Below are 26314 nucleotides of genomic sequence, written 5' to 3'. Positions count from 1 at the left end.
CAAGGGAGTCCCCAGGAGGGGCACCCTCCAGTAACCCCTCCAAGGACTCCAAAAAGGGTGGGTATTCTGAACTACTGTTGGGTGCATAAGCGCAAACAACAGTCAGGACCCGTCCCCCTACACGTAGGCGGAGGGAGGCTACCCTCTCGTTCACCGGGGTAAACCCCAACGTACAGGCACCAAGATGGGGGGCAACAAGTATGCCCACCCCTGCTCGGCGCCTCTCACCGGGGACAACTCCAGAGTAAAAGAGTGTCCAACCCCTCTCAAGGTGACTGGTTCCAGAGCCAGAACTGTGCGTTGAGGCGAGCCCGACTATTTCTAGCCGGAACCTCTCAACCTCACACACCAGCTCAGGCTCCTTCCCCACCAGAGAGGTGACATTCCACGTCCCTAGAGCCATTAATTAATGATGAACATTAATAATAAAAAAAAAAAAAAAACTGGTCTAAATCTGCCTCTCTTCATTTCTAAAGTGTACCTCAGAGGAAAAGCCTAGAAGACAGTTTTGGTGCTTTCACGTGAAAATATGTCGTTAATATAAAAAACTGGTTGCTCAAAACACGACCACACACCTCGTTGGTCGCAAACACTCAGAATCCAAAGAGACTGCAACGGAAAATCACCTGTTTTCTTGCTATTTTGAGTCACAAACTCATCTCAAACAGTCACAGTCCTGTAAAATACTGCCTTAAGTAAAACTCTGCTCTGGCTTTGAAGACATAAATGAATGTATTACAAAAAAGGAGGAAAACATTACAGCCCACAGCAGCTGATGATGCCAAACTCCAAGCAAATAGTGGAGAAAAATATTAATCTTGACACTGACATATCTGATTTACACAGTAAATTACCTGGCAATGGCAGGAACTGGGTCAACCAGCGCCACCATAAAACGAAAGAAGAGAGAGCCTTTCCATTTCACAAACTCCTCCTAAAGGAACAAACAAACAAACAAAAAACTATTAGGAACAATCGATCGAAAACTTTGCTAGGTATTTGTTGCAGTGCTGTCTTTCTTAGGTCTGCTGGAAGCCACTTATTTATTTTTTAAAACAAATCAGAATATAAAATCTGTGCTCTTTCAAACAGCTGGTTTCTCGATATGTAGCAATTATATAACCGTTGTTCTTCAGCCAGCAGTCGTTCTACGGCTGCATGAAAACTATGTTAGTATTTTTCTTGCCAATCAGAAAAATTATAATGAATGTTTTCTGCTGAACTAAACATGTTCAGTTAGTTCTTTATAGACCACCTACTTTAGTATTAGATACACTGTTTAAAACGTTTGCAGCCTAAAACTAATATTAAATAATAAAAGTGTATATGTATTCAAACTGTTCAGATATCATTTATGACTTGTGATTCACCAAGAACACTGATTAAATGGTTCCTGAGTGTTCCTTGTAGAACAGAGCGGGACCAACCTGGAGCAGGTTGGTCAGCATGATGAGCGTCTGCTCCCTGATGATGGCGACGTCGTCCCGCAGACAGGCGGAGATGTTGGGGATGTAGTGGTCCACGTTGTTGGTGTACCGAATGCACAGGTCGCACATGATCACCACGATGTTGTTGCGCACGGCGACCTCTGCGCCGACCTCGAGCTCTCTGGCAAACACCGGCAAGTACTTCTGGGCCAGCTCTTCGTGCTGCAGGCACAGCTTACCTGAGCAAAGCGTGCGGTTACGTGCGGTGGCGAACAACGGGACGCGGTGCTCTGAAACAGGAACGGAGGCCGGAGGCTTTACCTAAAGTGATGACGCCGTGGGCTTTGACGCTGGCGGGCAGAGGGTTTGCTTTGAACTGAGACAGAGGCAGAGATGGTGGCAGCTCCTCCTGGTAATCTGTTCATTATAGGAAGGACAAGCCTGACAGTCAGATTAAACTATTCCTCGAGGTGGGATTAAAACAATGTGCTACACAGCTGACAGTGCTGGTATTTAAGAGCTTAACAACCGCTCCTTAACACTCTCCTCTAGTTTCTATATGATCGCTCAAATGTACTTAAGTAATAAACTATAACGGATTCTGTTCCTAAAAAACCCATATGTGCTGCTGAGGTGGACGCCTCATACCTGCCAGCTGGTCCGAATGTCCAGTCAGGACAGACTCCACCAGCAGCATCGTCTTTTTGCTGATCATTGCGGGACAGTGGAGTGACGCCACACCCAGCGTGTGGAAGTGCTTTATCTGGGACAGAGAACGTGGAAAGTTCTTTCAGAGGACAACGGGTACGAGACTTGAGATGCTCTTCACCAAGCAGTTTATAAACTTTTCTACATGTAAATGCTGGTTGTGTTGTCACAGTTATACTTGTGAAGGTGCGTCCGTTTCTCCATCATGTAGTTTTTCTGGCTTGTACAGATTTATTTCTGAGTATTTGCATACAGTCTTTGGCTAACATCGGTTCTCACCATCAGTTCCTCGTTGAGGTTCTGGGTGCCATTTTCGCGCAGGATGATGCTGGCTAAATAAGCCTCGCTGACTGACACCAACTCGCCACAGTGCTGATTCATGAAGGCCTGGAAAAAAACAACATGAGCGAAGAGAGAAAGGAGGAGAGAAACTATAAGTAAGAGTTTAACCTGGCAGTACTGTGATTTAAAAAAAACATTTAATCCAAGCAAACTCTGAGATTAATCATTAAGCTTAAATTACTGAAGAGGTTTTAGAAAATTGACTGAATATTGACTTGATTCATCTCCTATTTCTGTGAGGTCCCTCAGAGTGATTTTGTGCAGATCGTGACTGCAATTTAAGAACAGCATCATTTTGGTCAGTGGGCTTTAGAAGTTGATGAAAATGGACAGTTTTTTGCAAATTTTAGGGTTGATATTTTCATAAATTTTAGCTTTTAGAGAAAATGGTATAATAAAAATCTTCTTAAAATGTGCAATTTTTTAAAAGTTTTTGCTCTTTAATCAACCTGGTTTAACAATTATTATTACAATTTAATGGTAAAAAGGACTACAAACCTTTACAGACTTTTACAAAACCATTTATTAAACTTGGCTTAATATAGAAAACCTTTTTTAAATTAAAAAAAAAAAAACTTGTGTTGATTTATTCATCAACACGGGGAAAATGGACTTTGTTAAAGGGAATATGAAGTCGGCATTATTTACATACAATTTGATCACCTTTGTTAGTGTTTCTTCAAACCTTCTATGAAAGTTTTAGCGACTGCCAGCTGGACAGTTTTTCAGGCCACCCAACAAAAAACCTCCCAGGTGAGATTTGAGCTAAATTTGCACTTCAAGAGTCTATCGGCCAGCCACACAACCCATTTTTAGCAACTGTTTGACTCACACTTTTGGTTCCAAGAATAGACTAAAATGTACTTTCTAAGCACAAGAAGAAAAAATAAACAACTAAAGATCCAACAAATCAAAGGAATTGATTTACCTTATCCCTTTTATTAAGGTAAATGTGTGCAAGACTTTAAAATTTTGCCTCTACAATGATTTAAAGCCCTTTTCCAGCAAAATTTTATAAACCAAAGCATTCATTTTCCCAACAATTTGCTCAATAACATTTTTAATTAAGAAAGTTCAGGAAAACAAATCACAAAATGACTGAACTGTCAACAAATAAAGTAGGTGTTTGGGTGTCGTGTTTTCCAACCTGAGTTTGTTTGATGTCCTCACTTGAACCAAGCTGAAAAAGTGTCTGCACCGAAGCACTGATCATCTCCAGAGACAGACTGAACGTCTTCAACCAGGACATCAGATCAGCTGGGGAGGGAGAGGAGGGTCAGGGGTTATCAGCTTCAGATTCCTCAAGTCCATATTTACATGAAACCCCACCCCTTCCACCAAGGTTTACCAACTATCCTGTCCTTCGTGTCTTCATTCAAATGAGCAGCAATGTCTCCCATCACAGAGATAATGTGACAGCAGGTTGTCACGTTTACATGCTTTGACCTACGAGGAGACAGAATAAATGGGTAGATGATTGAAATAAATTCACCGCATCAGAATAAATGACAACAATTCGACGTAAATGAGCCCCTCCCCACTTGAGCATGGCGTCCCAGGCGTCCAGGATCTTGCTGCATGGCAGTTTTGAGCACGAGGCGACGACCTTGGAGAGCAGCAGCCAGGCCCCGGCGGCGTGGGCCGCCTCGGTGTGTGAGATCAGGTGACCGATGAACGTTGGCGTGAACTTGTTCTGTTTGGACCAGATGGTGAAGGCCCTGCTGAAATATCGGCTGGAGCGAAGAGAGAGAGAACGAGTCAGAAGGAAGTTGCCACTGAGCTTAAGTCTATTAAACAGCCTCCATATATATTCCTTTTTTTAAAATAGCAACTAATTTTAACTTATTATGGTGCTGCATATACAGTGTCATTATTTAATAAAATCATTAAGTGGTAAAACCCCTTCTGACAGCAAAAATCCACGGTTTGAAATCATCAGCGTCACATTGTTGTAGAAATATTTTTGGCCCACTCTTCTATGCGTTATTTCACTTTATTGAGGCTTGGAGGCATTTCTGCAGAGCTCTGTTAAACATTTCAGTCAGGACGAGGACTGAGCTTTGACTGGACCTTTGATTCGACCTTTGATTCTTTTATTTTTCAGATGCTCTGTTGTCGATTATTTGCTGTGTTTCATCCTGTTTCATCATGACCCAGTTTGGTCCAAGCTTCAGCTGTCAGACAGATGTTCTCACAACATCATTCTTATAGTCGGATTAGGAATAGTTTTTCCCTGAACTGCTTCTCCTATTAGGTAAACAGATATTTCTAATACGAAAAGCTCACTTCAGTATTTATCTGAAGCTGTATTTACCTTACTTTAAAATGTGATTAGGACCAGAATGTTTTTGTATCATGACACATAAAATCCTGGATTTAAATCAGTGTACTTTATGTCATGAATGTATAACAAAAAAAAGGACATTATCAAAGACCTTTTTTTCTACAATATCATAAAGCCCTTCGCCAAAAGCAAATATCTTAAAATACTGAGCAATATAGGTTTGTACATCTAAATTCGTAAGAAACAAATACTGGACAATGCCAACCTGAGGTTCTGGCACTCGTGACACAGCAGCTCCAGCAGGTCCCAGGTCAGCTTCTGACTGGTATCCAGGTGGCAGCTGGCAGAGTAGGGTTTCACCTCATTGAGCAAAACCTGCTCCAGAGCCTCTAAGGCTTTTTCCTGCACGGAGTTCTCAGAGTCCACCACAGCCGGCACCACACCATACAGCCAGGCCTTCTGAACTCCGCTGCACTCCGGCTTAGCCTGGTGGAGAACGGAAAGAGCGATATTTACAAAACCACGTTCGGCCCTTTTCTCGTCCGAAGAAGAATGCTCAGACTCACGGCGAGCAGTTCTCCAACGCACTGCAGGGCCTTCTTTTTTACAGACACAGCTGGGTCTCTGGTGCGCTCGAACAGAACCTCCAGATTCTCCCAGTTCATGGGAATCACACCGTGTTTTAGAAGACCCAGCAAGGCCTGTGGAAGTGAAGACAGAGCAAAGATGTTAGTCGTTATCTTCTGTCTACAAACATTCAGCACAGAAAGGCATCACTTCAAGTGACTAATTAATAAATTTAGAAATCTGACGCCGTGTCATAAAGCTCGGGTACCTGCAGAGCTGCTTTTCTCACGTTAACCTTTGAGCTTTTTATTCGGTGATGGAGGAGAGCCAGATTCTCTTTTGCTACAAAAACGAATATGAAAATCTGCTTTCAAAGAATTCCAGATAACAAACGTACGAATGTCTCAAAGTATAAACGTGAACAAACTGCTGCTCCGTCGGAGAAAATCTCACCATCGCAGCCAGAGCTGTTGGCACTGCTGATCTCCACCGTCCTGAACGGGAGAGTCCGATAGGTTTTCTGATTGTTCTGGAAACTGAGGGTTCCTGCAACACAAACACATCTACTAAACGCAGCACAGACCAGGTCTGCGTGTTAAACTTCATTTCATTTAAAAGATCCTGAATGAAATGGGTATATTAGTAGGTTATAAAAGAGCAAAGAGCTTTATTTAATCTGATAAAACCATGAAATTTAGATTAGAAACAGATCACCAATTAACCAGACTCTTGGTCCAGGAAACAGAAATATTTTATTTAAAAGTCAAACGGCTGTACCTTCTGCAGGTTCACCTTCCAACACCGTCTGAGTCCCAGCTAAACAGAACAATATAAACAAGTTGCTTTAATGGCCATGAGTGCATGAAAACATTCGATAAGATGCAAGTTAAAACAATCTAAACATTCATTTTGTGCTACATTCTTGGAATCAATAGATGTAGGACAAACAACATCCATTTAAAAAGATCTATCTGGGAAAAATAATCTCTAAAACCATGTCGTAGTTTAGCTCTATATCAAAAAATACGACTGAATTACAGCTAGTTTTGTGTTTGCTAAAGTCAGCTGGCTGTGGCAGCCACATTGAATTGGGTTTACGCCAAAGGTTATTCGGAGTAAGATACAATGAGTTTCATTAAAAACTGTCCAGTGGTCCGTGAAATATTTTGCTTAAACACATAAACACTATTGCTCACAGTTGATGAAAAAAAAAAGGATGCATGGGAAAAAATATACATCTGATTATGATTCATCAAACCAAAAGACAGTTTATTTTTACTTTTCTTCAGTATAATTAAACAGCTTTAGTCTCCATTTCTTGGTTACAACCACAAATGTTATAACTGACGCTTTAAATAAAAAATATTTGCTACACTCTGCTTCAGTATTGCATTAATATACAATTTCAACATCTGTTTTCTCCTTTTAATTCAGTTGATGCATTCCAGTTGGATGTGTTTTGCATGTGTTTTCTCACTGGCAGAGAAGAGGTTGTGGACAGCCCGAGTGATGTTGAGCGAGGGCAGCTCCAGACACTGAGCCAGGCAGGAGAGGGCGTGGCCTTGAACAGTGGGCGATGCGTCCATCCGCCGAGCGAAGAGCAGGTCCTGGATCAGAAACCTGTGTGGCAGGAAGCCGGCCAGCTCGTTATCCCGGCACTCCTCCGGACTTCTCTCGGGCTGCTCCAGCAAAACCATCACCACGTCCACGGAGAACAGCCGGTGCACCATCTACATGAAAGCAGAACGACGGACGAACAGAACCCAGAGGAATCCAAGCAGCAGCAGAGAGAAATGTAGACTGTGGCTACTGACAGCAAACTTTACAGGTGGATGTATGTGCAGTTCTTCTATAGGGAATAAATACAACTTCTGTTTAAAAAAAAACAAACAAAAGAAAAAGAAAGCCATGGATGTGTTACCTTTGAGTGTCTGGAGAAGGTAAAAAGCCACTTGATGAATTGGGCGTAGTCTTCGTTTGCCATCGAAGACGTTAACAAACCCACAGCCTGAGCTCCATGGCTTCGAAAGTCACTTTTCTCCACCATCTACGAATCAGAAAGCTGAAATAACTATTTACATACTGGCTAATAACAAAGCAACAGCAAGGCACTTTCAACCAGCACAACTCTCACCTTGGATGGGAGTGGATAAATAACTTTCACAGTTTTCTCACCTGAACGCAGATGTGCTGCAGGAGGATCTGAAGGAAAGGTAGAGCCAGCTCTTTCAGCTCCTCCACAAGATGACTAGAGTCAAACAAGGACAATCTAAGAGCAGCGCATTGGATCGCACGGATTACTACGCTCACAAGATGTTGAAGTTGTTAATAATTTTCCAGAAAAACAGATTTTTTAAAAGTTAGAAAATGTCCCTTTTCGTGTTTTATATGAAATAACTGCAGTTCTCTTTGCTACCAGTAGATGTCAGTCTTCAAACAGTACAAAAAGGCAAAGGCTCCTCTTTAACTAGAACAAAAGAGTTCAAAAGGGAAAAGTAGTATAAAAAAACAACAGTAGCATAAAAGTAAATTCCCATTTGCAGGTTTAGAGCAACATGTAATAGGTTTGACAGTAAAATATGTAACAAGTCTCTTCATTTAATCACTGGTTCTTCACATTTTTCTTCAAACAATAGAGAACTCCGAGCATGTTGGGTATCGTATTTCAAAGTCAAGCACTGAAATACAAAGAATCATTCACAATAAACCAGATGAGCCTTATTATGTAAGGGGGGGGACTGCTGATGACTTTTGGTTTGATTAAGATCAATCATCTGCTGAAATCTGGAAACCCATCTGAGGAAAACACCAGTGATGTTTGGTAAATATTAAAAGAAGAAGAAAAAAAAAAGAGCAGAGCAAATAAAACATAATCTACTGCTATATCTAAACTAAAGGCCTAGCACTCCTTGACGGAATAGATATCGCCCCTGAAACTTTTCACACCAGAGTTTTAGACAAAGATTTATATATATATTAATTTTATGACAGCTGTAGCTGTTTTGGTCAAACCTCAAAGTGAACATTATGCTCAATCAAATGCGATTTTACACAATCTGTTAGAGCTCAGAGGATGTGTTCTGAGCGTTCGCAACATTTACTAAATCACCGCCATTTTTGTGGTTTCTAAGTTAGCTTGGCTGTGGTGGCCATGTTCAGTTGGGTTGACTCCAAAATTTAAATCAGTTGTAGATGAACACACGATGATTATTTCTTGAACGTTTCATTAAATTGTGTACAGTGGTTCAAGACAAAGACACGCGCACCCACAGACATGTGTAAAAGGAGGGCAATAAAATTCCTACCTATTGAGGATTAAACGAGTAATTAAATTAGGGACTTTAAGTTAACATTTAATTAAAGCAAAGCTGCCCACCAAACAAACTGGATGGCCTGGTCGCGGGTGGTGATGATGGCCTGGTTGGGTACCAGCGGGGAAGGCTTCCTCCCATGGTTTTGAGCCATCATCAGGATCACGTAAAGGAGGCGGTGAAACACCATCCGCAAGGACTGGAAGACAGATTTAAGAAAACTGTTCAGGGCAATCAAGATTCAGCTTTGTGTAAAAATAAACACCGACCAACCAGGTAAGGTTTGTCCAAATACTAAAATGTTTGTTTTTATTTTTTTTTATAACATCTAGAAAAAAAAAGTCCCAAATTGTAGAAAGAACTACTCTTAGGGGTAGTTCTGCTTGTGTTGAAGAGTTTATGAGCAGTGTCAGTATCTTACCTGCAGTAGACAGCAATCAGAGCAATCTCAGTTTTGGACAGTGAAAGGCCTAGCATTCCTTGAAGAAATGCATATCGCCCATCACCTTTCATGTGGCGTTTTAAACTAAAATCGTCTTTGTAATGAGAAGAAATGGCTTCAACATTTAAAATGTCATTAGGTCCAATATTGCAAGACCTTGCGAGATGTGTTAGCTCTCAGGAGATGTGTTAAAGATGGCTCCCAGTTAGTGGCACAACAGATTTTAGATCAATATCTGCAAAACTGACTGAGTTAGAGGGGCGTCCCTGAAGAGACATGCAGCTGTAACGTCTGTAGTGTATTTACTTTGGAGTGGGTGAATACATACACACCCACCACTTTCAGTTTTATATTTTTTTTTATTATTTAAAATAAGGTTTTACCCTATTTAACCTGACTAATCAGGAATACTTCTGTACAATATTACTTATAATCAAATCTAATAAAACTCCAGGCAGTGAAGCAACAAAACACAACATCTATCAACCCACTCTAACTGGATGTCATCACAAGGAGATCCAGATTATAATCTCTGTAGAGCGACTGTGGTGTTTTTGAGACCGTACCTCTTTCTGGTCTCCGTGTTTTGGTGAACACAGCAGCTTCAGGCCGTAGAAAGCCATCTCTGGGACGCTCTTCAGCTCGGTTAGATCTCTGTGCAGAGATGACTGAGTCAGGCCTTTATGTTTAGGATCGTTTCTTCAACATGACAGAGAGATGAAGGAAAACTCACTGTGGAGCTTCAAAGGTTGGCTTCCCGAGGACGGGCTCAAAGTAGAGCAGCTTAGTGAAGATCTGCAGAGAGGACAGAGGAGACATGAAGCCACGCGGTCCGGCCCGGCCCGGTGCGGCTCGGCCCGAGGCAGCCGTGGAGGTGAAACAGAGCGTTACCTGCGTGCAGTGGCTGGCGCTCTGCGGTCGGTCTTTGAGCGAAAACACCTGCAGGAGTCTGAGGAGGCTCTGAACCAGAAGAGCAATGGCATCTCTGATCCTCATCAAGTCCCTACCAGAGAAATGAATATCCTCGTCTTCTTCCGCTTCCTCATCTATTTCCATCTGAGGAAAACACAGATTAGCTTAGACATTAAAGGAACAGTTTGAACTTTTGTGTGAAATTTATAAATAATTAATATCTTGCCTGCTGTAGATGGCTTCTTGAACAACCTTGTGTGAAGAAATATAGTTTACACCTGACAGGACTGATGAGCTGACCAAGACCAAAGTGGACTGGTGTCATCTTAAAACTGCTCTAACGTTCAACATTTCCTAGCAGTTCTTGCAAACACCATTTTATAAACCTTTACACTGCATTACACAGCTCTTACAGGAAATTCCTGTCGGGTGTGTCCCCTGGATGCCACAGAACTTCATGTAAATAATTGTGTAAAGCAAAAAATGACAGCAGTGTAAAGGTTTATGAAATAGTGTTCGCATGAACAGTTGTCAAACCTTTGGAAACTGGAGACGTTTGAAGGTGGCAGAAATCAACTTTGGTCTTAGCTATGTTCAGACAAGCCAGTAGCTCATCAGTCTACTACTGATGAACTACTGTTCTCCAAACTGAGGTCGATTAAAGAGCTATCTACAGCTATCTATCTATTTATAACTTTTACACAGAAACCCACTTCAAAATGGCTGAACTATTCCTTTAAAATACTGACGAGGTCTTCTCTACATAATGTTATTTTAATAAAACCTAACTGCACCTCCATCACCATCATGAAGCTGTAGACACAAGAAACCTATTGTGAATAAATAATTTGAGTTTCTATACTTTCTTCCGCAGTGCTGTACCTCTGTTGTGTCTTTCCGTTGTGGTTTGGAGCGTTTGCCTTCGGTCTGGGAACTCTTCAGAACGTCCTTCTTGCGCTTCTTCCCAGACTCCTGAGGCCAGCAGTGTGAGGTCAGGTCAGAACACGTGTCCAACAGAACCTCGTGGAAAACTCTGTTGGCAATGCTTCCTGGAAGCCACACACATGAATGCAGACACATGAAAGTAGACCTTCACTCACACTGAGCACTTCACCAAACACAAATACAGTCAGTCAAAATCAATCAGAAGCTTATTGCCACTGTTTAATCCAACTTTATGAGAGCACTGTGCAGATTTTCTCACCTGGGATTCCCAGCAGCAGTAGGTAGAGTGAAGCGGCGTACAGTCCGTTAACCCTCTGCTGTACATTGGCCCCTTTGGCTTTTGCCGCCAGGACAAAGGAAGACAGAACGGCAACCAGAGTCTTGACTGACACCCCATTTTCCCCAAGAATTGCCCAGATACTCTGCAACATGGGACACAGACAGCGCTTAATGGTGTCAGCAGACAGCTGAAAAGACTCAATTGACTCATGTTTTGCTTTAGCGAACAGGAATATTTTAAACTCCTTATCGTCTTTTAACAAAATGTCCATTGCGTTTCTCATGTTAACACCAAAGAGAGCTCAATAAAAACTCTTCAGTATGAGGAAATCTGTGTTTTCTGTTCCAAACAGAGGGGGAACTTTTTTGATTATATTGGGTTGAATGTTAAATAAGACTAAATGTGAATATTTTAGATCAAATGGAATGAGTAAACTTTCACTGGACCTGTTCATCTCTTTTTTGCACACAATACCTCAAGATGACATCAGTTTAAAATTGGTAATATATAAACAACTGAACTGAAGTTAATTATAGCCATGACTAGGTGGGCGATAAGGCAGCTGCTACCTTCTTTCCCCTCACACATGCTTGCATAATTGTTACACAAATCTGTACAAGTTTTATTGGGAAAGAATTTAATCTAACCCAGTGTTTAAACATTTGCAAGAGGAATCTGCTATTATGCCCAGAGATTGACAACAAAGACGCTACGGCAAGCAGGGGCCAGGACAGGTCGGGGGAAGTATATTACCTTGCCCACCATCTGAGTAAGGGTACCAAGCCCAATTGAAAAGCCCTGATGAACTAAATACAAGGATGGCTGACTTCAGACTGAAGACCATGGTCAAGTTAGAAACCTGTACCCTTTCCAAGGCTAAGTTCCTTCTGAAAATCTGCTAGAAAATGTAAAAGCAGCACTATAATTTATCACCAAGACCACAAGCCATAAGGAGATTTGCCTCCCATGGCGAAGGAGGTTGGAAACTAAAAATCAGAACAGAAAAATCAACCAGCTGTCAGAACAACAGAAAGATGCAATGAAGGAAGACCTCCCATGGAAATACCACAACCTGTCCATACCTGAGGCTCTAGAGCTTGCCAAACAATAAATCACAGCTCTGGGTACTCACCTGAGGAGGTACACTCAAGAAGCAGAAGCCAGGAGAATAAACAGGGTATTCTCCACCCCACCATCCAAAATGTACTCAGTGGCAGGGGAATAATACGAGAGTAGATCCACCCAGAGCTGAGGCTGAGTAATACTGGTGAAGCATATGGAAGAGGGAGGCATCACACAATGATAATGCCCCATGGCTTCAGGATCTGAGATCTGAACACACCAATCTCCCAGAGCAAGAACCAGTAACTATAACAGTGGCAGACTTTCAAGACAGAGTCTCAGGTATGAAAAGCCGGACTGCACCAGGGTCTGACATGATCCACACCTACTGGCTGAAGAAACTGACTGCTGTCAATGAACACCTAGAAGGACAAATGAACCAGCTGCTAATGGAAGGGACCCACCCTGAGTGGTTGACCCAAGGCCGGACAGTCCTGATCATTAAAAACCCTCAGGACGGGGCAATTCCATCCATCTACTGGCCATGCACCTGCCATTGTACAACATGGAAGCTCCTGTCAGGCATCATAGTGACTTAAGCGAGGCATAGAAGGGAATTTGCAGCAATATCAGAAGAAGAATATCTAATGAAAGTCTTATTTTAGCCTGTCTCATTTGTCAGAACTACACTCTTAAAACCCTGATGTTATTTATGGACAACACTCTGAAATTAAACTGCAATCACACAAGTATAAAAAAATAGATGTTGTAAACATTAATATTTTAATAATGACCACACTGGAAATCATATCACTGGAAAAATATGTTCAATGAGAGGATTTGTAAAGGGGTGCTGTATAGTAAAAAATCTGTTCCATGTGCAGCTGTCAGCATCTCAAAACATAATCCCTCTTGTGAATCATTTAATAATTTATATTCCTTATAGCTGATGAGGCAAAGTCAGAGCTTGGAAAAACCCAAAATAAAGCAGGTCAGTTCATCGTACCTGTGAGCTCGTGTCGCTGCTTAGAGACTGCCGAAGCTCAGCAGCATGTGCTTGTAAACAGCTATATAGGGCTCTGAGGGCCTTGTCTTCACAGGCACGAAGTTCCTCTCCTACAGGGTCATCTAGTGGTTTCCTCTCCGTGAACTCCAATTCCCACACTGCATCCACCCAGTCTGGAAATCACATTCAAAAGAACCAGAACATATCTACTTTATTTCCACTCGATGAGTATGTGTATTACATTCAGTAGTCTGATAAAAGTCTGTTTAGTGGCTCTGATAAATCTGTATCTCTTTTTGACCAGTGTTAATTATAATTAACCCCTTTCTGAAGTTAAACACACATGTTGAGAAACTTGTGTATTTTTGGTAAAGTTACAGCACAATGTATTATTTATCTATTTGCTTGATTTACCTAGTTGTTAGTTAAATACAGCACTGACTAAAAAAAAAAAATAAAATAAAAGTTGATATAATTTAAGCTGGTTTGACAGCTTCAGCAGGTGAGTTAATTGTTCAACTCCATCTTGTTTATGTCAGATTCTGTTTAATATATAACAAAACAAAAATACCAGCCATTTCTTGTCTCTTTTGTTTTTATTTCTTCTGTTAAATGGATTTCATCATAAATGAGGAGAAGCAGACCCAGAACCCGCCGGGAAATTCTTGTCAGAGCCGAAGCCATTTGAGTTTTAAGCGACTTACATATAGCCTAACACAGTATAAACTTTAGCATAATAGAGTACAAGAAAAAAAAAATATCTCGGTTTACCTCCAGGTATTTCATGTAATCTCAGAAACTGTAGCGCGGACATCAACTCCATCTTGTTTATCTTTTCAAAAGAGCCCGCCTGAAACTGAGGCGCATGCGCAGTGAACTTTAAAGTTACTCCCGGATTTCTTTTGAATATGCTTTATTGAAATTGAACATTTACACAATAGGTACAGATCACCGATTACTTTAACACATAAAAAAACAGTATTACAATAATAACAAATTTATGCTCGAGAGTTTAGATAGTTTTTCAAAGCCATTTATAAACGGCTTTATAATTTGAACTATGTTTCAACTATCAATTTATATGTTAAAACTAGCTAGTATTACATTAAAATTATCTTTTTGATACCAACATTTTGAGGTATGTATTTTATATTTTTCATAAACCGTTAAACAGCGTATAGCATTTCATTTTTTCAAGGTTACCTTTCTTTATGCCAAATAAAACGTGTTTCTCTTTAAGAAGATTTTTGGAAAAAGTTAATCAAATCAGTCTAGAAGATTCTTGAATGAGATCAACTCCAAATAAAGAGATGCACTTATGTTTTATCGTGTTATCCAAGTGCTATATATATTTCTTTAAAGACATGTTTTAACAGGACAACAGTTGTGAATAAATTTAAGTGATTTATTTCTTATTTGGTTTGTCAGTAAGTATTTTCTTAGTAACAATTATGATTGTTTCCAGCTGATATCTTCATAATTGTTTGACCGAAAAGAAACACGAGATGGAGAAGAAATTTTTTTTTCTCTTAGAGCAATATTTCTAATGTTCTTGTTAGAAGTTTTGGTGCTGATGAGGGGGCAATCAGAGTTAATATAGATAAATGGTTTAAACAATAACATAATACAGTCTTTACCATTGGGTGTCAATGATAAGTCTTAACACACCACAGCAAAGAAAGCAGTATTTTCTTTCGCTGGTAAAGGACATTGATAAAGACATGAATGGCACCCATGATTATAAGAATCCATTAGAGTTTAGAAGCTGAAAAATAAGGTATAATGTGTGGGCCATATGCGACCTTTAAAAAAAAAATTGGCACCCATGAAGTCATTAGAATCTGTTTACTGATTTGTCTGAGTATAATACTAAAATTGTACATATCAGAGCTGCTTCTAAACTTTAAGCTGGTAGAAGTCTGGCTCTGTCTAACAGGTAATCTTATGCAAAGCATGACAGCCGAGACGGGTGGGGTGGGTCTACCATGTGCACCTGTCCCATTTGACTTGTGCAAAAGGCAATAAATCTGGGGTATAGACAGAAGACAGCTAATGTGGCATTAGCTAAGCTCACTAAGTGTCCAATCTGTTTCAAAATCAAATAAATGGAAAGTAGATTTGGAAATGTGACAGTTTCAAAGTTATGTTGTACATATATGTACATTAGGTTAATACATATATTCATATAAAAATTCTTTTATTTTGTTTTATTTTGTTATTTTTGAAAAATATCCCAAACCTAAAATGCAAAAATAAATGTATATTAACATCAACAAAATATAAATAAAACAAAAAGAAATGTAAAGCTGACTATAAGTAATAAAATGTATGTATTTCATATTGTCTCAATTTAAATACACATTATAGTCCACCTTACAGAAGAACGCTGTCAGCTGAGAACATCCATTTCTTTTTCCAGGGCCTCAGTGTTGTTTTCCAGGTTGTATGTTGCCCATTTGTTGAGCCTGCTGTAGAGAGGAAGTCCGTTCTTCTCTCTGTACAGGTAGACCCCGGTGATTCTGTTCCAGTCTGTGCTGCAGATTGGGTTAGCTCTCTCATGCTCCATCAGCTCCTCCTTCTCCTCCTTTTCCAGCGCCACAAAGCCAAAAAAGCTTTTGACGTTTTGTGCAGCCAGGAGCTGGGCATGCACAGATGCTGTGCGTTGCAGCAGGGTATTTTCATGCGAGCGGTACAGGGACCAGTATTCTTCCTGCTGGTCGCCGAGGGGAGAAGTGCAGCGCTTCACACACAGCATGAAGAACACCGTCAGAGACATTCCTGCCACCAACAGCCATCCAATTAGCTGAAAGAAGGAGACCGTTTGGTTAGCATTTATCTTGTTAGACTAATTATAAAACAAAAAAAGGAACGCATATCGCCTTTTATGCCAGAGTTTTAGACTAAGATTATCTCATGTTGAGGAATGACAGCGTTTTAGTTACCTTGAAACCTTGAAAATGACTTTATTAGAGATCTTATGTTGTAAGATCTTGCGATATGTGTTAGCGTTTGGAGTATGTGTTGAGGGCGACTCTTAGTTTACTACCAGACCAAGATTAAGCTCAATATCTGTAAATTTGACTGAGTTAAAGCCATTTATATATTGGCTAATGTCAGCTAGCTGTGATGGCCATCCTTAATTGGGTCGCCTCCAAAAGTTGACAAGTTGTAGATGTACATCTAATGATTACTTTATGAGAGTTTCAATAAAATCTGTCAACTGGTTCATGAGATATGTTGTTAATGGTACTGACAAAAAAAAAACACAGACACAGGTAAAAACATAATCATCCTTTCACCTTTCGATGGTGGGTGATAGGCTTCATTAAAAGTCCTGCCTTACCTGTGATTCATATTTCAGTCGTCGCTCAATTCCTGCCCAGAAACTCTGCAGTGACGTTGGAACACTTTCCACGCATGGGAATTTAGCCATGACCTCTGACCCCTGACCTGAAGGGAAACTCTCCAGTGTCCCGGGGTCAATAAACTCACTGAGGGCACAGGTATATGCATGACCCTGCAGAAATGAAATGATCACCCACGTCAGCGGCGCCACCAGAGCTCGACCCACGATGATTTGCAGCAGGACAAAGGCAGCAGCTCCTGACAGTTTCTGACATTTTCTGAGCCGACACTCAGACAGCAGGTCCCACGTTCTCCTGTTCATCATTATTCCTACGAGGAAGAATACCAGAGCTGGAGCACCAATCGCAGCCAGGCCGTAGAGGTAGTTCCTCCCAGAAGAACACGGACAGTGAAAGGCAAAAACCGTGTATGCAGTCTGGCCAGCCACTGTGCCAAGAGCAATCAGACCGTTGAAGATGACCACATCCTTACTCTTAAAAAAGAGGGACATGAACTTAAAGTTTTCTGTGATGAGTGCAGCAACAGCCATGGTGGGACCTGAGAGCTTGGTTTATGTCAAACTGCACAGAGACACAGAGAAAAACTGAATAAGGAGCATAGATGATTCATTTGGTTATTACAACACTTTTATATAAATAGATTCATTTTGCGTGAAAAGATGGCAGAACATTTGTGACAAGTTTGCGTCATTAAATGAAGAAAAAAAGGAGCCTAACATTGAGAATGAACAAACGTCTGTTGAATGAAGTTATGTAAACTTACGGTCTGGCAGCGTCCTGACTCAAGTCTTTGTAATCACTTGTACACACATACAGCAGAGACATATTGGGGGAAAAAAAGAAATCCATCGAAATAAATGTACCTTTGTAGACTGAGACGAGCAGATCCATTTCTTGCTTGCAATGTTGAATCGGTATTACGCTGTCTGGGCACAAGGGATGACTCACAGAGCCCTTCAGTTTTCTCTGCAGTGGAAAAAATAAAAATCTGTGGTCTGTAAGTAAAAACATGTGCTGCAGATCCTAGAGCGATGTAGTGACAAAACAGGGCAAGCCCAGACAATGATGCACACTGAGATAAAAAGTTAAAAAAAAAGTTGAGGACATAAAATGTTCCAAGTTTTGCAAATGCAAGGCATAATTTTCCAATTGAATGGTGTGTTACATGAAGTGACCCCTTTTTTTATGACCCATGACCTACACTCATCTTTCCAGCAACTGTTCTGCATTAAATGTCATTCTGTAATGACGGAATCCTTGGTATTGTTTGGATAATTTATTTTCTGAGGCTCCACACACTTGGAACATCATATCAGCAGGTATAGATTGTACTTACTCTTTTTTTATTTACTCAAAACAACGTGATGTATGCAGAGATTAAATCTGTTCTTCTAATTATAAAATGTTTTGTGTTGAAAAATGAATGTTGATGATTTATGTATTCATTTATCTAAAAAGAATTTAGTCACATGGTTTAACAAATTGTATTACTCTTTGTCGTTACAAGAGGCAGTCCAGGGATCCTGCTAACAGGACGTCTTTTAAACAGGAAAAGATAAGCTCTGTTTGTGCAGATGTTCAGGTTCCTGAACTTGTCAGAGTCTGAGTGGCTGGCAATACCCTGACATCTCGTCAGATTACTGTCAACAAGAGGGACCTCATCTCATGAAGTTAGTATGGGACTACGCACATTCCCATGGTAATTTCATTATTGATACCTCTGAAGTTTTTGTGTGTAGTCATCCTTTGTACATGAGGCCCCAGGTGCCTATCTGCAGTGGCCACCAGACAAGAGGCAGGGTACACCCTTGATAGGTTAGGTAATCATCAAGGGTCTGAAGTACCCATAAGTTCTTCAGACAGCCCCACTTCAATAAAATAGAGCCATCCCTTAAACATTTGAAGTAAACCAATAAAAGCCTGGTGAAAAGCTAAACCAACATAATGAAAATGGTCAGCATTATAGTATTATGGTAGAAAAGGGGCAACATTAGCCTTTAGCTCAGGGCTAGGCAACCCTGGTCCTGGAGAGCCACTATCCTGCATATTTGAGTTGTTTCTCTGATCCAACACACCTGATTTGAATTGGTGTGTCATTAACAGGCTTCTGCAGAACATGAAGAGATAATTTAACCACTGAATCAGGTGTGTTTGAGCAGGGAAACAAGTAAAACATGCAGGATAGTGACTCTCCAGAACCAGGGTTGCCTAACCCTACTTTAGCTCAAAACTATAACCTATGAGATCATAACTGTCATTAGCACTAGCTCAGAAATCATTTCTAACACAAGTTTCCAACCATATTTAAAGATGAAGCAAAAAGGCAATTAGCATAGTGAAAATAGGTGTAATACTTTTACCACAAAATATGACACAGTACATTTGCCTGATAAATCTTAGTTCAGTATTCATATTAGCATTATAAAACATTATTGAAATAATTTTTTTTCTCATTTGCTATTTGTGTCTCTTAAATTATGTCTAATAGGCACTTCCTTATTACTGCTCTTGGTCCTTCTGAGCTCTAGAAGCTTTAATCTTCAAATATTTTCATGTCCTATTCCATGAGTTGTCTTCTGCTAATGTCCAATTAGTATACAGTGCCATTTTTTAAAAACTGAAAACAGCTTTCTTTGAGTACAGTTGGGATTTGTGGTCATTTTGTGTAGAATTTTTGAACAGAGAGGAGTGCTTTTCAGATTTCCTGTCTTTTACTTCATTAGTGTTGTTCAATTATTTAGCTACCTTTACAGCAAACTTAATCAAATGAAGTCAAAAACAGATTCGTAGTGCGCATCTATAAAGTTAGTTTGGTTTCAAATGTATTTGCATGTGTTTATCAGACTGTGTGTGTGTAAGCATGCAAAAATAAACTACATGCAAAACCAATCAGTCCACACCCAAAACATATTCAAATGACCTTTCCTATACTAGTAAAAGACCCCATTGGGACAGAATGTCACTTTCACTATAGATGCCTCAACCAGCTCTCAAGCATTCAGTATAAAAATTTCACTTGTGTACAGTGACCTCTGACACCACAATCTTCTGTGAACTGAAAGCACTCCGAGCTCTCAGCTACAAAAAACAGGTGACTCAAACTGATGTTGCTTTTTGGCAGGTTCTTGGAGTCAGGATGTCCTCAGACATGTACATTTCTTCCTCACACATTTACAGGGTGAGTAAACCTATAAAGAAGTACACAATGAAGTGGCTAAAAATCTGCTCACTGTGTTGACTCAGCATTCGGACTATAGTGATCTTGTTTTTTTTTCAATGTGTTTGTTGTACTTTAGGGCGGCACGTAGTCTAGTAGTGGTTAGCGCTGTTGCTTCACCGCAAGAAGGTCTGGGGCTTTTCTGTGTGGAATTTGCATGTCCTCCCCGTGCATACATGGATTTTGTTTTCACCCCCATGTACTCAGGCTTCCTTCAACAGACCAAAAACATTCATGTTAGATTAACTGGTAACTCTAAATCGTCCCTAGGTGTGAGTGAGAGTGTGAATGGTTGTTTGTCTCTATGTGGCCCTGTGATGAACTTGTGACCTGTCCAGGGTACAGGTCACACCCTGGACAAGTGTACTCTCAGGTTTACTCTCAGATGAACTCTTGCACACTGACTGTCAGAGATAGCCACCAGCTCTCCGCGACCTAGAAAGGAAGAAACGGGCAAAGAAAATGGACTGATGGATGTTGTACTCTAACTACTTCCACATTCTTTGTGCTTTTAAAACCATTTAAACTTTAAAATGTTCATCTTGCTCTGGATATTACAGCTAAAATTATTTACAATTGCTATTATTTTTTTAAAACAACTAATTCTATTTCAAAATTTCCCATTGAAATCAATGCAGAACTCTTCAGTCTTCAAAAACGTGTGCTCTTCAACAGCTACCAACTTTGAAATACTTCCACCAATAAATACCATTTAAACTTTAAATGAGTCACAAAACACTGGACTATCAAGTGATTTAGTGTTTTAAAGGGATAGTCTGATCATCTATGAAGTGATGTTCTGTCAAATAATTATCAATAGTTAATATTTTTTCGGCCACAACATTAGTCTTATAGACTATAGAGTAATAAATAACGAGGAAAACCTAAGAGTCAGGCTAAAGGGTAATCAGACTGGTCCCTGTTTTATATTGTTCTTTTGTGGCAAATAAACTACTCTTGGAACTGGGTCCTCTCTGAGTTGGGAATGAGGTGCTGTCTCAAGTGGAGGAGTTTAAGTACCTCTGGGTATTATTCACAAGTGAGGGAAGAACGGAGCATGAGATCAACAGACAGATCGGTCCGTTGTGGTGAAGAGGGAGTTGAGCTCCAAGGCAATACTCTCTGTCGGTCTACGTTCCTACCCTCACCTATGGTCATGGACTTTGGGTGGTGACCGAAAGAACAAGGTTGCAGATACAGGTGGTCCAAATGAGTTTTCTGTGCAGAGTAGCTGGGCTCACCTTTAGAGACAGGGTGGAAAGTTCAGTTATCCAGGAGAGACTTGGAGTAGAGCCTGATTGACATGTCTCAACTCCCGGTGGTCTGTTTTTCAAGAATTACAGTTTTGGGGCTCTCAAAACAACATACTGTATGACAATGTAAGCCTGAAAAGATAAAAAAAAGAACTCTGGATATTCACAACAAAGGTGTGCATGTGGACAGCTCCTCAAAGTCAGAGAGCTTTGATCAGCTCCCTCCTTGAACACAATAAAATACATAAATAAATCAATAAAAAACTTAGAGGAGATTTTCATAGAAGCAAAACATCTCCTGTTTTTAACTCACTTGTGTCCACAGTTTAGACACCAGAAAAATAAAAGCGACATCACTCTAATCCTCAACTTCTTCTGGAATGAACAGTGGTGAGATGGATGTTCCAGTTTTGGTATTATTAGTTATAGAGTTATAGTGTTGAAGTAAAAAGCTGCAAATGAAACTGCAGCGTCATGACTATCAGTGGTTTGGTCACAGTGATCCAGAGAAAACCACTTGAATCCAGAATGTCTACAAGTGTTATCACCTCTGAAGATAACGTGTAGAAAGTATAATCTTTTTATCACAGAGATTACTAACTCAATCCTTAAGTCCTTTGTTTAATTATGAGGTAAAATACCCACTACAACAGTGGTGTCCCGAAGCTTTTTACAATGGAACATATATCCCATAAGTCTGACAGTTAGCGAGATGCACCTGCTGTGGTTACCTGGTGACTTTAACGAGCCTGTGGCAGAAGCAATTACATTAGCTTTGTTCGGAGTTTATTAATGTTTGCGCTCACTCAAACATGACAACATCACAATAATGGAATGGAAAATGGATCCAATTCAAGCAAACTCATTCTGCACTCACACTATTTTTAAAATTGACAAACAACCGTGCCTATTCATGCTTAATCAATTTCCAAGTAGGACAATGAAGACGCAGTAGTAGCAGCTGCTACAACCAGCTTTCTGTAGCCCACAATTAAGTTTTTTTTAACGAGAAAGCGCTTCTATATATTTTTTTAAGCATTCAAGTTCTTTTAAAGGTTGTTGAATATATGTTTATTTAATTTAAACAATTACTGTTATATTTTGTTAGATAAAAAAATACATATTTCCCAAAAATAAACAAAAATCTGTGTATTATATCGGCCATCAGTGGCCCTGATTTCTAAAGAATGGCATCAGCCATAGACAAACTCATAATTGGTTGACCTCTACTTGACATCTTACATCAAACACAGCAAATCAGAATTACAGAAAGTAACTTAGCCAGACCCAAAACCAAAATCCCATTGTGGCTGCCTTGGTAAGAGCCAATTATAAGCCTTTCTGTCTGTTTGACGCTCAGTAAATCAGTCTGAAATACTCTACAACCTGGGTTAGTGAATAAATTTCTTTTGTGTTTGCATGCACAAACACAGTGCATGTTGTTGTTAACTTTTGTTACTAATAATAGGAAAGTCCAGTCAGAGAGTGAACCATACTGGTGTAACCTCCTTTGAGCCAGAATAAAATGGAGTTTATAAATCCAAGGAGAGAGTTCTGACTTCCAAGTCAAATGGAACGCAGCATCGCTTCTAAACTAAACTAAGGTAATCTGCATTTATCACCAAACGGAGAAACAATTATCACTGCTGAGTCTATCCTACACATCAGAGTATAAAGTCTTCCCTTCACGGTCCTCCCAGGTGACACATGCCCTCGGCCTGTGAGCAATCCTAGTCACATCCAGCTCAGGTTTACTGTAGTACCACTTATCGAGCAGCTGGTCCATTTGATCCTGCTTCGTTATCCCGTGAAGCCTCTCCTCCTCTTCTTCCTCCCACCCCTCTTTACCCGTGGAAACGAAGGGTGGATGCGGGAGACGGAGCACGGTGTCCTCCCTCATGTCCTCAAAGAACTGCACCACGCATTTCCGGGCGAAGTCGCGAGCGTGCAGCACGCAGGTCTCATCGAAGAGCTTCTGCTCCACATCTAGGTAGTTGCTCCAGTAGCGCGTCTGCAGGAAGCCGGCGTGGTCGTCGAAGCAGGGCTTGATGAGGCGTCCCATCGCTCCCAGTATGATCAGGAACAGGAGGATGGACCATCCCACTGCCTACAAAGGGCGAGGAACGCAAACAACACAGGAGCATCAGGCAGCGTCACGTAATGTTCCCCTGTGACTGGAGGGTGTGTGAGCAAACAACCAACAAAGGCCTGATCATCAGAATAATAGATGTTTTCCAGTTTAGCCTTTGAATACTTTCTTTGTTCTACTTTAAGACCATCTCTGTTAATTAAAGGAACATTTTGCTTTTTATTTATTGCCAAACTTATGAGTTTATCAATTGACAGACTGGTGTCACATGTTTAGGCTTATTTTAAATTCAAATTAATGTGCAAGGGAGGGACTCAGAGTAGAGCCGCTGCTCCTCCACGTCGAGAGGAGCCAGTTGAGGTGGCTTGGGCATCTGGTGAGGATGCCTCCTGGACCCCTCCCTGTTGAGGTGTTCCGGGCACGTCCCACCGGGAGGAGGCCCAGAGGAAGACCCAGGACACGCTGGAGGGACTATGTTTCTCGGCTGGCCTGGGAACGCCTTGGGATTCCCCCGGAGGAGCTGGCCCAAGTGGCTGGGGAGAGGGAAGTCTGGGTCTCCCTGCTTAGGCTACTGCCCCCGAGACCCAACCCCGGATAAGCGGAAGACAATGGATGGATGGATGGATGGATGGATGTGCAAGGCTAAAATGGTTTTACCTTAAAGTTAATCAATCTTTGTCCAGTCTAGAAAGCCCTTAAGCAGCAAATGATGAGATGTAACTGAAGTGTCTTTATAATTAGTAAACAGACCTCTGACATTAGCACCATGCTGTCTTAAAAAAACTTATGGCTGATTACATCAGACATCAGACAGTGGCACATAACCATTTCTAGGGATTTGATGCAAAAATGAGCTCTTCATGAGCACATCGCTGACTGAAAATCCTTGTAAAATATGTGTTTTTGTAGTTGAATAACAAGCTAAAAAAGGAGTATGCTGGTGGAGGTTCTTGCTCATCCAAGGCATGGTGATCCTAGTAGGTTCAAATGAAATGAAAGAAACTGGACTGCTTTTTCTTTTAGTTTTGAAGACGTCTCTCACTGCAACTCAAAAGCTGATAACTACATTTTTTTAGTTTAGGTTGACAAAGGTCCAAAGCTAAAAGAGTCCAGCTGCTTTTGTTTGAAACTAGGTAAAATAATAACAATAAATAAGTCTGAAAAAAATCTCAGGTTATTTAAAACACATACTACACAGTGTCATCTTTTATATAACCAAACCTAAGTGTGCTGTGCAAAAGTCAATGACACAAAGGTACATTTAAAACAAAAAGGAGTGGTCCAAAATTTGTTCCCAACTATGTAAGATCATATAGAAGACAATTACAACAAGTTATTGTTGGTAAAAATGGTTCTACAAGCTATTAAATCATGGGATGGACTTAAGTTTGACCTTAATCAAATCATGCAACAGGATAATAATCCCAAACAAAAATAGGTTTGTACTATATTATACACTGTAGAATGTCTGAAAGAGAGACAAAAACAATGTGGACTTCAGGTTTCTGCTGCTATCAAAAAGAAGGCACTGCTTCTGTGTTTAGCTTTTGGCATTGCAAAAAGAAATAACTAAAAACACCTTTTATGTTGTCTTATTGTGTCCCGATTTATAAAACCTTTGAAGTAAAAGTGAAAGCGGGTGTACTTACGTGATAGGACAGCTTACCTGGGAATAACAGCGAACATAGCGAGAAACTGCTTTACGGAAGGAGCTGTTCCTGAAAATGACGTCCTCCTTGCAGGGCACTTTGGCCATGATTTTAATTATATCCAGACCCGTGTTATTGGGCACACCTAGGGAAACGTATTATAATATACGTCACAGGGGGAAAAAATATATATATTTTTTCTGTGCAGAGCATTTGTTTCCTGTGTTTTTGATACCTGAGAAGAGCACAGGGTCTACACTCAGACTGAAAGCACAGATGAAGATCTTCCCATCCAACAAAGTGACCAGGATCCACACCATCGGCGCCAGCAGGGCCCTCTGGATCATGGCAGAAAACAGGTATCTGAAGGAAAAACGTACAGCTGAATTTCCACCACATCATGTTTCCACAGACCGACTTTACAGCAAACATGATCAGTGTGACCGTAAACAGATGCAGTATTTGAACTGTATGTACTTCTTGATACAGCCAACATTGTTTAATTGCCATGTTTGTTAGCATACCTCAGCATGTCATTTGTGTCAATTAAAATTTGCTTTTTGCTTTATTCGCCTCCAACAAAGTACTGAAAGAAAGTTTCTTTTTGGAACTATTCTGTGATAAATACGTCACAACTCCATCTTTGGTGCGTGTTGTCAGATTAAGTTTTTGGTTCTGTAAAATCATGATGGTACCAAGCCTTTATAGCTTTACCATGAGGATGAAAGCTCTGCTTCAAGATATTTTCTTTTGCACTGAGCCAGTGAAGCTGCTTTATTAACAGCGACTGGTTCGGAAACTTTCAATTCACAGACGACTAAAATGTCTTTGGAAAGAACTGTCTGACTGTGCGCTTCAGTGGGAGCAAAATCGTCTTCACTCACTTAACCACCGCAGGGTTTTTGGATCTGTTCCCGACCGGCCTCATCCACTCGTCCATCATGACACCCGTGTGCCGATTGACGAGGACGCCCAAGAAGAACAGTATTATTGGGGGTACGATCATCACCCCCAGGGAGTACAGCTTGTTGTACTGAGGGAGGCACGGGCAGTTGAAGTCGAAGCTGGTGTAGAGCTTGACACTAACCAGTGCCAGGATGATGCAGATGCCGTTGGAGATGGACTCAGAGTTGGACTGGAAGTACTGCAGGACTAACTTCAGTCGCTCCATAACTCAGGAAGGTGGGGACAGCAAGGAGCTCTGGATGAAAACTAAAATAGTTCCTGTTTTAGTTTAAAGAAATGCAAAAGCTTTTAATTTTCACTTATGTATATATAAAAACAAAACTCCTTAGCACCTACCTGACAGTGTGAAATAAATCCTACAGATGACCAATTCCTGCAAACCACCTCAGCCTTTTTTTTCTACAAAGATATTAGTCACAGAGCTCGTTCAGGAGTGATCTAAAGACAGTATGAGAAAGCATGAAAACACCTGAGCAGGTGACTCGGCTG

At 40.6% G+C, this 26314-nt stretch overlaps 3 protein-coding genes across 6 annotated transcripts in view; all 3 read right to left on the bottom strand.

The window, feature by feature from the left end:
- Positions 1 to 14171, bottom strand: part of ncapd3 (non-SMC condensin II complex, subunit D3) — a 21339-nt gene extending 7168 nt beyond the window's left edge. For both annotated transcript variants that reach the window (XM_017421646.3, XM_017421647.3), the window contains exons 1-24: positions 14058 to 14171; positions 13287 to 13459; positions 11198 to 11360; positions 10876 to 11042; positions 9973 to 10137; positions 9815 to 9876; positions 9648 to 9735; positions 8705 to 8838; positions 7504 to 7576; positions 7250 to 7375; positions 6806 to 7058; positions 6106 to 6144; positions 5782 to 5874; positions 5597 to 5670; positions 5328 to 5462; positions 5027 to 5247; positions 4019 to 4210; positions 3826 to 3923; positions 3625 to 3734; positions 2415 to 2522; positions 2076 to 2190; positions 1749 to 1844; positions 1428 to 1666; positions 855 to 934 (exon numbers count right to left, since the gene is read on the bottom strand). In XM_017421646.3, coding sequence (XP_017277135.1) covers positions 855 to 934; positions 1428 to 1666; positions 1749 to 1844; positions 2076 to 2190; positions 2415 to 2522; positions 3625 to 3734; positions 3826 to 3923; positions 4019 to 4210; positions 5027 to 5247; positions 5328 to 5462; positions 5597 to 5670; positions 5782 to 5874; positions 6106 to 6144; positions 6806 to 7058; positions 7250 to 7375; positions 7504 to 7576; positions 8705 to 8838; positions 9648 to 9735; positions 9815 to 9876; positions 9973 to 10137; positions 10876 to 11042; positions 11198 to 11360; positions 13287 to 13459; positions 14058 to 14109 — 3056 coding nt within the window. In that variant the 5' untranslated portion in view covers positions 14110 to 14171. The remainder of the gene's footprint in view (positions 1 to 854; positions 935 to 1427; positions 1667 to 1748; positions 1845 to 2075; positions 2191 to 2414; positions 2523 to 3624; positions 3735 to 3825; positions 3924 to 4018; positions 4211 to 5026; positions 5248 to 5327; positions 5463 to 5596; positions 5671 to 5781; positions 5875 to 6105; positions 6145 to 6805; positions 7059 to 7249; positions 7376 to 7503; positions 7577 to 8704; positions 8839 to 9647; positions 9736 to 9814; positions 9877 to 9972; positions 10138 to 10875; positions 11043 to 11197; positions 11361 to 13286; positions 13460 to 14057) is intronic.
- Positions 14172 to 14203: 32 nt separating this feature from the next.
- On the bottom strand, positions 14204 to 17617 carry LOC108239151 (calcium homeostasis modulator family member 2). 2 transcript variants are annotated; one of them, XM_025007140.2, is made up of 3 exons: positions 17415 to 17530; positions 16630 to 17212; positions 14204 to 16089 (listed from the first exon to the last, which is right to left on the bottom strand). In XM_025007140.2, the coding sequence occupies exons 2-3, from the start codon at positions 17179 to 17181 to the stop codon at positions 15676 to 15678; spliced, it is 966 nt and encodes a 321-aa protein (XP_024862908.1). In that variant the 5' UTR covers positions 17182 to 17212; positions 17415 to 17530; the 3' UTR covers positions 14204 to 15675. The 2 variants fall into 2 exon arrangements, with proteins under 2 accessions (XP_024862908.1, XP_017277166.1); XM_017421677.3 differs by having other exon boundaries at positions 14206 to 16089; positions 17515 to 17617.
- Positions 17618 to 22744: 5127 nt separating this feature from the next.
- On the bottom strand, positions 22745 to 26313 carry calhm3 (calcium homeostasis modulator 3). Of its 2 annotated transcripts, none has more exons than XM_017421676.3 (5): positions 26162 to 26313; positions 25744 to 26071; positions 25095 to 25222; positions 24877 to 25004; positions 22745 to 23228 (listed from the first exon to the last, which is right to left on the bottom strand). In XM_017421676.3, exons 2-5 carry the CDS (start codon positions 26028 to 26030, stop codon positions 22779 to 22781), a joined length of 993 nt encoding a protein of 330 aa, XP_017277165.1. In that variant the 5' UTR covers positions 26031 to 26071; positions 26162 to 26313; the 3' UTR covers positions 22745 to 22778. The 2 variants fall into 2 exon arrangements, with proteins under 2 accessions (XP_017277165.1, XP_037829661.1); XM_037973733.1 differs by having other exon boundaries at positions 25744 to 26083; positions 26162 to 26302.
- Position 26314: the final 1 nt, after the last annotated feature.

This window comes from Kryptolebias marmoratus, linkage group LG22, assembly GCF_001649575.2.
Source record: "Kryptolebias marmoratus isolate JLee-2015 linkage group LG22, ASM164957v2, whole genome shotgun sequence".
In the NCBI taxonomy this organism is placed as follows: Eukaryota; Metazoa; Chordata; class Actinopteri; order Cyprinodontiformes; family Rivulidae; genus Kryptolebias; species Kryptolebias marmoratus.
This window is presented reverse-complemented; position numbering and strand designations above follow the sequence as displayed.